General features: G+C 36.3%; 2 protein-coding genes across 2 annotated transcripts; one reads left to right on the top strand and one right to left on the bottom strand.

Moving 5' to 3' along the window:
* Nucleotides 1–351: 351 nt before the first annotated feature.
* Nucleotides 352–4,965, top strand: LOC129379992 (C-type lectin domain family 12 member B-like). The gene is made up of 8 exons (XM_055060958.1): nt 352–423; nt 693–752; nt 2,187–2,240; nt 2,645–2,737; nt 3,034–3,270; nt 3,732–3,880; nt 4,359–4,447; nt 4,734–4,965. The coding sequence occupies exons 1-8, from the start codon at nt 366–368 to the stop codon at nt 4,963–4,965; spliced, it is 972 nt and encodes a 323-aa protein (XP_054916933.1). The 5' UTR covers nt 352–365.
* Nucleotides 4,966–5,233: 268 nt separating this feature from the next.
* On the bottom strand, nt 5,234–8,980 carry LOC129380038 (G patch domain-containing protein 4-like). Its single transcript, XM_055061006.1, is given in 10 exon segments — nt 5,234–5,965; nt 5,968–6,203; nt 6,205–6,495; nt 6,776–6,826; nt 7,272–7,384; nt 7,460–7,579; nt 7,964–8,056; nt 8,125–8,198; nt 8,279–8,383; nt 8,907–8,980. Coding segments are annotated over 9 exon segments (1,152 nt in total). The 5' UTR covers nt 8,358–8,383; nt 8,907–8,980; the 3' UTR covers nt 5,234–5,870.
* Between the last annotated feature and the right edge of the window lie 3,052 nt (nt 8,981–12,032).

Raw genomic sequence — 12,032 nt, 5'->3', positions numbered from 1 at the left:
ACCAAATCAGAGACAATCTGTTCAACTCAACCTGATCAAAAACGACTTCATGTTTTGACTTGTGGTTTGCTCGTTTTATCTTCATATTTGCTGAAAGCAGAAATAAAGTTCATAATAAACATTGCCTGGTTTGTGCTTTACGTGTTACCATTGTGATTTTTCATGGTTCATTTCTTTTTGATAATAATAATGTCCGTTTTCCCTGAAACTCCAAACAACAACATAAAGTTTCTTCTGTTTATCATGATGACATTTCAGAAGTTGGGTCTTTGCACACAGAGGAACAGGAAGTTCTGGTCACAAACAATAAACACAAATTTCTGCTGCAGCTTTAACTCATCCAGAGTCTGTTGTTTGTTTTAATCATGTCTGTGGAAATGTCTTCAGCTGATATTTATACCAATGTGACGAAACTCGGCAAAGGTAAGAAACTCCTGGTTCAAACAGTTCATGACCTGCTTTAGTTAAAGATGAGAAATGTTACATTATTGATAATTGATTACTTTTTTGATTAGTTCAGTTTGTAGATGTTTTATTTGTAAAGCTCCTAGAATATTCAGCTTTTTTTATTTTTGCATTCATTTTGAGTCTAAATATTTAAAATATTAAATTGTGTATAAAATTTTTCTTTCAATGGATTTTGTTCCTTAAGTTTTTTTGTTTCTGAAAGTTTTTCTTCCCTCAACTTCCAGAGAGAGTTGTGGACAATTTTTATGGTCCGATTTATGAAAATTACCAGAAACCTCAAAAAGGTAAGAAGCTCCTTAAAAATAAATTCATTGCAGGCAGAAAATTGGAAATATTTCTTTTTTTAAAGAACCTGAATTTGTTGGTTTCTTTACTTGCTATGATTTCCAAATTACCTGGAATATGTTAACATTGATTTAAAGGATAGAAACACCTTCAATTAATCAATTCTGTTAAATCAGAGAAAAACAATGAAACAAAATAAAAATAATATGAAAGTATTATATTTACAGACAGATTAACTTTATTAATATTCTGCTAATGCTAAAAAAACTATTTCTCAGTTTCCGTGTTCCCATTACAAAAGAAAATGTCATTAAAATCTCTCATAAATAAGTTTGTTCAGAGGAAGAGACATTAAAAAAACAATTAGCACATCATCCTCCAACCACTTCCTGTCGTTTCTTCATCATTTCCTCCAGTAGTAACTTCTTGCAGTTAAAACTGACTCATGCCTCCATTGCAGTTTTGCAAAAACACAAAGTTTAATGAAGCTGAAAACCCACAAAATTCTAAACAGTCTTAAAGAAATCACTACAATATGAGAAAACAAACGGTTAAATAACTTAAATATAAAAACAGTCATTTAAATATTTTTTCTACCAGTTAAATAATTTCATTCGTTGATTATGCAGTTAGCTTTAAAACACTAAAAAATATTCTGTAGATTTAACAGTCTTATTGAGATTTCCAGAAGTTGATATTTTCACCTTTAATTTTGCTGTTTCTTAAAAACAAATGTGAGACAGGAAGTTATTTTCAGCAAAAAGCAACAACAGTGAGGAAGAAAACATTTCCTCATTTCCCCTTTTTCACACACAGGAAGTGAAAGTTCACATTTTGAAACAATCCGGTTTATCACCAGATCAGAACTTTAGAAACAAATAATTACAGCTACAGAAATGAAAACACCTGGAGGTAAATGACTTTAAGGTCAGAAATGACCAAAATGCAGAATAAAAAAACAAGTTTTTTCATGAAAACACAAAACTATGGTGACTTTGGTATTTCATTCATTTTCAACTGATCACTTCTTTAACTTTTCTCTATAAAAATCAGCAACAAACCAAACCCTGAATGACAGCAATGCTGTAAAGTGATAATTATTATTCATAAATATCTGTGGTATGGAAACAATTCCTTTTTAAACATTCGTAAATAAAATCATGCTAACACAAAGTATCTTATTAGAACATTTGCAAACACTGGAAAGCTCAACACATTTCAGAGGGAAATCTGATCATAAACATTCATTTCTCAGGTTCCTAACAAAACATTTGCAGGTTTTTGCTCTATGCTAACGCTACCAGATGCTTCCATGTTTATTACATCTATTTTATGAAGACAGTCAGAGGTATTTATTTTATTTAAACAAGTTTACTGTTACAGTTGTTGAAAAAGGTGAAATTTTCTGCTTTTCTTTTCTTTCTTTCATTCAGAGGAGAAGCGAGACGCTGTTGGACCTCCTCCAGAACCTGCCACTAATGCTTCATGTGAGTCATAAAATCCTGACAATCTTTATATCCTGACCACTAAATCAGTCAAATATTTTACAGGCAGATTAATTAATACTTATACATACCTGTTTCATTTTATTATTTTAAATATTTTGGACATTATTACATTTACTGTTATTAGCCTCTAGCTAAAACGTCTGACTTTGGTTGTTTTTAGGACATTGGTTGGAAATTTAAAAACTCATAGATGCTATTTTTGCAAATATTTTGCTATCATTAGGGGTTTTTTTTCCTGTAAATATTAAAATTTCTGATAAAAGAGAATAAAAGTTGATAAATCAAGTATTTTCACATCATGAAATGTGCATAAATAATGTCGATAGTTTCATTTTTTACAGACAAAATATTTCCCGTGACGCTGACAGTTTCTCTCTCTGCAGACAGTGAAGGAGCCAAATCCTCTGGTTGGTTCCTGCTGTGGCTGCTGATGCTCTGCCTCCTCCTGCTGACCAGCATCGGCATCATCAGCTGGAGTACGTTTCAGTTTTCTTCACTTAACTCAGATTATTCCAGATTAATTGTTGAATCTGATGACCTCAGTCATGGATTGGGTCTAGTTAAAGTAAATCCATCCTGCCTGTTACATCCAACCATTTATTTCAATCTGTTCATCTATCTTCTTGAAAAGAAAATTTACATTTTTAGTTTTTTTTCTGTTTTTCTCCTATTTTGCTCATTTCGAAACAGAACATTAATGACATGAAAATGAAGTTTTTTAGTTAGAGTGGATGAACCTGCAACAGACTGACTGACTGTCTTTCTTGTGCAGTGGGTGTTGAGCTGGGGAAACAGCAGGAAGAGCTCAGGCAACAGGTGGGGAAGGTGAGAAGCCTGGAGAACCGAACAGAAGAACTAACAGAGGAAAGAGGAAACTTGGAGAACCAGACGAATCAGCTGAGCCTGGAGAAAATCCTGCTGGAGGAAGAAGTGCAGCAGCTCAGCAGACTGAGGGAAGCCATCTTGGCTTCAGAAAACTTTCCAGTAAAAGATTTCTGTCCAGATAAAAGTTAATATCTATTATAGATGTTTCTATCTAATATTACTTCATTATCACAAGTAACAGAAACTGTTCCTATAAGTTAAACATTTAGAACCTCACATTGTGGCCCAAAATAGAAAAAAGAAAAACTTCAGAGTTAGAAGAGTTAAAAAAAATTACTTTTGAAACTGAGAAATTTTAATGTTTTCTCTGTAATGTTCCAGGGATTAAACTCAAAATTTCAGATTTTTTTTCTATAACATTTTTGATCTTCAAACTCAGAAATTTCCAAGTTTTTTCTAGAAAATTTCTGAAATTCATCTTAAAATTTTGGAGTTTCTTTCCAGCAAATTGTCAATTTTTCAATAACAGAAATTGCCACCATTTTTCCAGCAAATTTCTGAGATTCATCTCAAAATTTGTAGATTGTAGATTGAAATTTGCTCCTTTTTTAAAGCAGATTTGTTTGTTTTTCTCCATAACTGCAGAGTGCCAGCCCTGCCAGACCAACTGGATCCAGTTCCAGGGAAAGTGCTACCTGTTTTATGAGGCTTACTGTGAGACCTGGAGCAAAGCCCGGGAGTTCTGCCGCAGTAAAGCAGCTGATCTGGTTCTTGTTGATAATCTGCAGGAAAAGGTGCAGCATGTAAATTTTATTAAAAAAAAAGATCTTTACATATTTATTAAAACAGGCCTGATGTGACAGTTTAATCTCCTCCACCAATCAGAAACAGCTGGCAGGTCTTAGTGCTGTCAATCACTTTCATGAATGTGCTGCTAAATGTGCTAATATTAGAGAAACAACTTACCTTTACAGGAAAACAGTTTTTATGCTGTCATTGGTGGCTATGCCAGCTAGCTTTAGCATTCAGGGCATTCTCTGCTACCAGGAAGAAGGGTACACAAGAGTGATTGACAGCGCTAAGACCCGCCTCGTGGCTCTGATTGGTTTTTGGTGCTGGGAAAACTCATAACAAAATGTCACAACTTAGTTGCAGTTTCAGCAAACATGGAAAAATATTTTAATAAAAGTTTCTGACTGCAGCTTCAGGACTTTAACGTGAGGAAAAAAAGTGAAATAACTTTTAATTATCTGAATCTTTATGAACTTTCAGGAATTCCTCAAGAATCATCTGAAGTCTTACAGCGGCTGCTGGTACCAGTTGTCCTGCCAGTTCTACTGGTCAGCTTCAAACCCTTTTGGGTAAGAAATGCTTCACTTTTGGTGTTTGTTTGCTTTTTAATTGTTAGAAAAAGCTGAGAACAATTTAATATTTAGTGGTTTTCTAAAACGATCACAAATCACATATTGTCTTTCACCAGTTCCTCATTTTTGTAGGGAAATACAGAACAAAATATACACCAAAAATGTTTCATGTGAGACTCCGACGGTTTCAACGTGTTTTATTTTATCTGTGAGTTTCGTGTGTGTGTTTTTCAGTAAATTGAGCAGTGTTGTGTGGTGTGTGTGTGTGTGTGTGTGTTTGCAGCTACTGGACAGAACGGGGACTGATGACGTTTGAGGGGAATCTGATCCAGAACTGGAACGCAGCAGGATATTCTAGCAGAAACAAATTCATGTGTGAGGGGAACGTCATGGTGTGCCCAAATAAGCAGCACCGACTCAAACAGCTTGTAATTCACAAATGTTTGCTTGCAGATGTTGATGGAAGTAAACCTGGTTATTTTACCAGACAGAAACAAAAAGAAGAAAAACTTTGAATCCAGTGAAACTATCTGATTTTAAGACACAATTCTTACTCAAATTGTCTTTTTTTCATAACCTTAAGGAAATATTTGCAGCTTCCAGGCCAGAATATAACAGTTTAACGTTGCCTTGAACTGATGCAAATACTTTTACTGCTTTCCGATAATTCATCTACTTTAAGTCTCAGATTACTGTGAAAACCTGGAGGATTTCTTTTTTGAGTTCAATAAAAACCAAAAACATTTGAATATTTTTATTCATTAAAGATAAAAATAACCTGAATCACTAAACAGAGCATGGAAGCAGTTCAAAGTGGTTTAATCATAAAAACATAAAAATGGAGTCAAAGACACAATCAAACAATAGAAACGTAACAATTTGTCTGGAGTTTAAAGGAACTCGGTGCTTCAGCTGTTTGCTTCAGATTTAAATGCTGCTTGCAGACCAGAACAGATTAATGGAGATTGTAGATAATTTTTTATTCCAGTTGTGCAGAAACTGCAGCTCAACCTGAATAAACAACAAAACTGTTTTCATAAATCCAGTTGATCATATCTTATAATCAATCTTATTAATAATTGTTGCTGGAAATGTTGGTAAAATAAATTAGGTTTTTAAATTATTGATGCTTTGTGAGATAATTACATGAGAAAGTTTTATTTATTTCATAAATTCATACATTTTTCTCGATGTTTCCATCAGAATAATTCTGTTTTCATTGATATTTACTCCAGATTTCATTCTGACGGTTCGTTAAAAATTAATCGTCCTGCACAGAAAAGCAGCTTCACTTTCTACCAGCAGAGATAAAAACAGGAAAACGGGTTCTGAAGGTTTTGATACCTGAACCCGACCCAACCTAGCAGCTGCTAGGTTGGGTCGGGTTCAGGTATCAGAACCGGACTGTAGTTTCAGCGCCTCACTTTGATCCACCATCGCTCTTCTTCTTCTTCTTCTTTGAAGGAAGCTCCTCTTCGTCAGCTAGTTTCTCCATCACCAATTTGTCCTTTCTGCTTTTTTCCTTTTCTGCTTCTCTGGTGCCATGGTAACCTCTGCTTCCTGCTTTGATCTGCGATCTGATTGGCTGGATTGTCCAGGACTCCGCCCAGTTTCTGCAGGGTCAGCATCATGCGGAGCAGATTTCTTCTTCTTCTTGTTCCTGTTGCAGTCGGAGGGAAGCAGCTCAGTTTCCTCTGCAGATGGATTTCCTTCATCTTCTTTCTGATCCTCAATGTTTCCTCCAACAATCAGCTTCTTCTTCTGCCTCTTTTTCTCCCTCCGTTTTATCTTTCCTCCTCTTTTTCTTCTTCTCTGGTTGAAAACCTGCTTCAGGACTTTCATCACCGTTTAGTTCAGCACAGCTCTCTGTGCATTTCTTCTTCTTCTTCTTCCTGTGGCTCGTCTCCTCCGGATGAGTCACTGTGTCACGAACAACTGGAGAACTTCCTGTTTGGTTCTTTTTTCCATATTTGGTCAGGAACTCTGCTTCCTGCTGCTCCAGTCTGGCCAGCTTGGCGCTCATGGTCAGACCGTGCCGCGCGCCCCTAAAAGCAGAACAACCACAGGATTCATAAAGAAACGTTTATGGCGGCGTGTTACATTTACAAGGAGAACAAAAAACACACATTTCCAAATTAATCTCTGAAATTTTCTAGAAAAAACCGGAAAGTCTGAAAATTTTCTAAATATTCAGAAATTTCCAAGTTTTTATTTTTTGAGAAATGTAAACATTTCTGAGTTTTTTGATGAAAATTCACTTTTTCTGTCTAAAACGCCGCCGTATTCTTCAGGCTTTGATCCATTTTGTTTACATTTTCAACTCACTTGTGAGCCGTTCGTCCTCCACAAACCTTCATCAGATCAGCGTCTGAAAGTCTGAAGAAAAGAAAAAAGTTAGATTTCAATCTGAAAACTTGAAATATGAATAATTAGAATCAAAACTAAAACCCATAAATAAAAATGCATTTTCTGGGTTTTATGGTTTTACAGCCCAGTTCCAGAGAACAAATTCAATGAATGTTTTCCCTTTAAACTTGACACAAACCCATGATGGGTTTTTCTGTTTCAGATTTTCGTTTCTTTTTTATGTCTGGATTTTAAACTGTTCTACTCAGACTGGTTGAAATGTTGCTGATTCAGCAGCAGGAACTGGAAACCAGTCAGAATGAAGGGAAAGATGAAAACAGCGTGTTGGGAAAAAGCTTCTTTATTGTTGTTATTGTTCAGAGTTGGGTGTCAAATTCTGAAGAAAAAAGTAATTTGTTAAATTTCCACATGAACTGGAAACAAACTGGCACTCAGTGCTGATAAAAAACTTTACCTGGTGGTGCTGGACAGATCCAGTTTCTGCTCCTCTTCCTCATCTGAGCTGCTGCTGTCTGAACTCGGGGCCTTTGGCTCCGGCTCCTCCTGACCGGACAGCAGCGTGGCCGACTGCAACAGACCGAGACGTTTTTCCCTAACGTTGACCTACGACCCCGATGCGCCGCCCCAAAGACAGAACCTTACCTTCACAAAGCGGCCATACAGTTTGGATTTGTTCTGCAGGGATTTCCGAGGTTTTTTGTTGGAGATCGCTCCCTCCTCTTCCTCACCTTCCTCAGGCGTCTTTTTTAATTTGATTCCATCCTTAAGGAAACAGAAACGTTTTCAGGCTCAAGTTGGAAGCAAAATATGACGACTCATCTAGGAAAAATAAAATCCTTAATAAAATTTTCAACAAAAAAAAAAACATTGACATTTCAGTTTCATAAGATGAAAATATTTAACTTTTTTTAAAGCAAATTTATGATTTTTCAAACTCACATTTAGAAAATGTTTGTGATTTTTGGTGGAAGTTTTCAGCTTTATTGCTTTATCGTTGTAAAAAATGTTTAATTATACTGAGTTGAGGTTTTCATCCACACTTCAGCAGCTGATGGGGATAAAACATGAATAATCTCAGAAATCTACGGCGCTCCTTCGAGGACACCGGGGAACTTGTCGTGACTCGATGTGTGACCTTTAACCCACCTGGCCAGCCTCCACCTGCAGACTGGACGAGGCTTTATTGAAGACGTGATCCCACCAGTGGAAGCTGAACTGCTCTCCTTCTCTGTGGCCGATCTGAAGGAACAAACGAAGCTCCTGGCTCTGATTCCTGCAGATGATTAATCAGTTTGCGGGCGACTCACCCCTCCTTTGTCACATTTGACCTTGACCTTGATGGCCTCTGATATGCCGTTCTCCGCTCGGCCGAGTCCCTTCCTGGAGAGAGAGCAGACCCAGTAAGGACCAGACTGCAGACTGGTTTTTGATGGGTTTTGATGGTTTGGACGTGGCTCTCACCGCGCTCCCAGCCGTGACTCAGGAGCAGCTGCTCTGCAAACTTCAACCCTCGGCTTTTGTCTTGCTCAGCTTCGGCCATCTGAGCGAGGAATCGGGACGCTAAAGCTGGAGAAACCAACCAATTAAACACATTCACAGCTGAAACTGCACCTGATTTAATCTGGTCAGGTAGATCCTGCAGAACAAACAGCAATCAGAACATTTCTGGCACCAATATTGACATCGACACAGGAAAATCCAACCGTTTTCTAGGTAAGTTTTCAAACTTTTGCACACAGACAAACAGCATCAAGCGATTTGATTCAGAAACAATTTTACTATTCAGTCTGGAGATTCAGCTAAAATTAAGAAAAGACCATGTAAACATGCAGATCGAGTCATTTCTACTAGTCATATTTCTAAAATCGTTGTTCAGGTTGTCATTCAGTTATTAATGAATCTTCACACGAATCATTAGATGTAACTTTAGATCCGGTGAACTGAGTTTCAGGGATCAGAGCTTCAGCCTAAAATATGAATGACTGACGTCATCCAAACATGTCCGTAATAAACTGCATTAAATCATTTCTCTGCTTTAAAACTCGACAATGAAACCGGTTCGTGTTGAAAAGCAGAAGAAAAGTTGAACCTTTTCTCTTCTTCTCGTCTTGTTTTGTTGAAGTTTCCTCACCCGGTGGCCCGGAAAGACCCACGTGTTCCCGAATGAAACCGGAAGTACATTTCTTCTTCTTCAATCGCCGGGAAGCTTTACTGCCCCCTACTGGAATTCACGATAAACGATCCCAAATGGAGAAGGAAGAGAGATTTGTCCAAATGTGCCAAAAATTATAGTCAATTAACGGTAAAAACTGGCCGTTCAAAATATTTAATAATGACAAAAATATCTGAATATATGTGAATATTATTGAATATAAGAAAAGGTAACTCAAGTACTGAGTAACTGATGATAAAATGTATTTAATGTTTAAAAAGTAGTATAGATGAATGGATGCAGCTACATAAAAGAATAAAGTTATGTGCAGATTTTAGCAATCTGAAAACAAGAATTAAAACAATTTTCTAAATAAATTTGTTCCAACATCAAATTTATGAAACTTATATTAATATTATGGGATGTTGTTTGTAAAGTTACACAGTAAATTTACAAAATTAATTCGGTTTATTTTACCGGATTATGCCATAAAGACAAAAATGTTCACTAAAAAAGGTTTGTGGTGCATTTCTATGCTAAATAAAAAAAAATATAAAACTTCAAATATTTCACAGGAAGATATTAACTCAGACATTTTTGAGAAGAAACTTGGAAAAACTCACACTTTAACGAGGCACCAGAACCCATCAGGACCCACTGTGGACCAGGGTGTTAGAGAATGGATGGATGGATGAATGGATGGATGGATGGATGAATGGATGGATGGATGGATGGATGATGGATTGAAGACAGGTGAAAGAAGTTTTTGATCTTACAACAAATTGTCAGCAGGTGGCAGCATTTCCCACCAAAAAGAGAGAAAGAAAAGCACAACAGATGTGGAGCTGATTCATCTGACAATGAAAATAGATCACTATTGAATGCCGTAAAGCGTCAAAATACACATAAAAAGTTGTTTTTACTGTTTTACTGAAAACATTCCAGCTCATCCACCTGCTTTGTTCTGGTGAGATTATTTGAGATGCACCAAAAGCATTTTGTGATTTCTCAAGAAAATAAATATAATGGTTCATTATAGATAAAACTCATCAAAGAAAACAACAGATTATAAGGGTTGAAGCTGCATTGTGTAATTTATAAAAATAATATATGCATATATTTTACATATTTGTATAAAACAGTATTTTATGATACATATAATTTACGAAAAAATCAATCTCTCCCATCTCCTCCCTGGGCTGTTATTACCGTCTGAAGAAATAAATTCTTCCAAAAACAACCAATCAGAGCCAGGAGGAGGGGCTTAGCGCTGTCAGTCATTCTCTTGTATGTGCTGCTAAATGTGCTTTTAGTGAAGAAACAAATTACAGTTGCATTGAAACCATTTATGCAGCATCATTGGTGGGAATACCCTGACTGGATTTTAGCATTCGTGACAGCCTAGCTGTAGCAGGATGAGTTAGCACTAATGAGCTGGATTAGCGCTGTCAATCTGCTAAGTTTGTCATTAGCGGTTTGTCATTAGACAACTTACAGCCAAATGTACCTGCCATTATTGGTTGCTATGCTAACTGGATTTAGCAAGGAGGGGAAAAGAGGAGGATGACTAGCAGCGTTAAGGCCCGCCTCCTTGTTCTGATTGGTTGTTTCAAGTTAGTATTGGGAGAATGAAGAGAGCTTGATTTTTTCAGATTGTCTGTCTCATATTATGACAGTTTCAGCAAATGTGTGAAAAAAACCCCAAAAAACAAAGTTACTCCAGCTTTAAATGTTTTTTTTTTTTTTTTTTTTTTTTTTGAGTTGGAAAGTCGACCGTGTTTATCTGCTCAACCAGCAGAAACCAGTCAGGCTGAAATGTTTCCAGGATTAGGAAATCGAGCTAATCTGAACGTTAGGAATGAAGACAGCTACACCCAGAATGGCTCAGCTGTGGGAGAACGTCTCTGAGACCAGTTAACCCTGTTGGGTTGTACTGGGTGTCTGACAGGAAACCGACCAGTTTCCTCCTGAACTGGTGTCCATACTGGGAGGATGTTTCCTCCTGACTGGTTGCATGGAGGGAAGTGCGCGTTATCGAAGCTGGCCCACCATGTCAGTGACGTCTGTCGCACCGTCTGGGTAAAGAAGATAAACGCTTCAAACGATTCGTTGGTTTTGACTCAGTCAATAAAAAATCTCCAGACTGAGAGCAGATAAGAAAAAACATTTTAACATTAGAGGGGATTAAACTAAACCTACACAAAACGCTAAAAAATATGTAAACAAATATCAACCTCTATAATGTTTCAATAATTATTACAATTAATTAGCACAAATGTTGCCTCATACCATCTGATTTGAGAGTTTTGTGGAAGGAAACTTTATTATTATTATTATTATTACTATTATTACTATATTATTATTATTATTATTATTATTATTATTATATTATTATTATTATTATTATGGCATAAAGTTTTATTTTATTTCAGCAGTTCTTGTATTTTTTTATTTTTATGGAAGGTTAATTTGGTGTTTCTCTTGTCAGAAACTTTTCCATTTCTTGCTGGTTTGAGCCACAAAATGAGCTTCAGAAATAAGGTTCAAATAAATTATATTATATTTTGAAAAATATTAAATAACAAAAAAACTAAAATTTGCTGAAATTTTTAAGATAAAACAATTTAAGGGATACAATTTTTTGTAATTATTTGAGCTTTTCTTTTATTGTTTTCTCTTTAATTTTCTGAGGCCCCCACAGCGCCCCCTGGCGCCAGGAGCCCCACTTTGAATAACACTGAATTGGATTCACAGCATGGAGTCCCAGTTAAACTGAGCTGTTGATCTGGGAGTCCAGTGGGGAAAAAATCAATCCCAGTTAGATAAAGTTTCCAGTTAAAAAGACAAGGCTCAGTTTTTGGTTTTAGAGATAAAAAAAAAGCCTTTAGAGAAAGCGATGATGCCTTCAAAGACATGTCTGTTCAGGACATCTCTGTATTTTCCTGTTATGATTTGATCCTGATGTTTTGGATGATCTAGAAAACTGCAACTAGACTCTGTCCACCTTAAACCAGGGCAACATGAAAACACTGAGTTAAACATTTCCGTTGCTAAATGTCAAAT

Source organism: Poeciliopsis prolifica, unplaced genomic scaffold (assembly GCF_027474105.1).
Source record: "Poeciliopsis prolifica strain line A6 unplaced genomic scaffold, Auburn_PproV2 SCAFFOLD063, whole genome shotgun sequence".
In the NCBI taxonomy this organism is placed as follows: Eukaryota; Metazoa; Chordata; class Actinopteri; order Cyprinodontiformes; family Poeciliidae; genus Poeciliopsis; species Poeciliopsis prolifica.
The sequence above is the reverse complement of the archived record's forward strand: the minus strand, read 5'-3'. Positions and strand labels throughout refer to the sequence as shown.

What these genes read in the sequence shown, in the direction of transcription:
- LOC129379992 (XM_055060958.1), top strand. Translation starts at nt 366, where the DNA reads ATGTCTGTGGAAATGTCTTCAGCTGATATTTATACCAATGTGACGAAA. An exon ending in TTACCAGAAACCTCAAAAAG is followed by an intron (nt 753 to 2,186) that starts GTAAGAAGCTCC and finishes TCTTTCATTCAG; the next exon opens with AGGAGAAGCGAGACGCTGTT. An exon ending in AGATTTCTGTCCAGATAAAA is followed by an intron (nt 3,271 to 3,731) that starts GTTAATATCTAT and finishes CCATAACTGCAG; the next exon opens with AGTGCCAGCCCTGCCAGACC.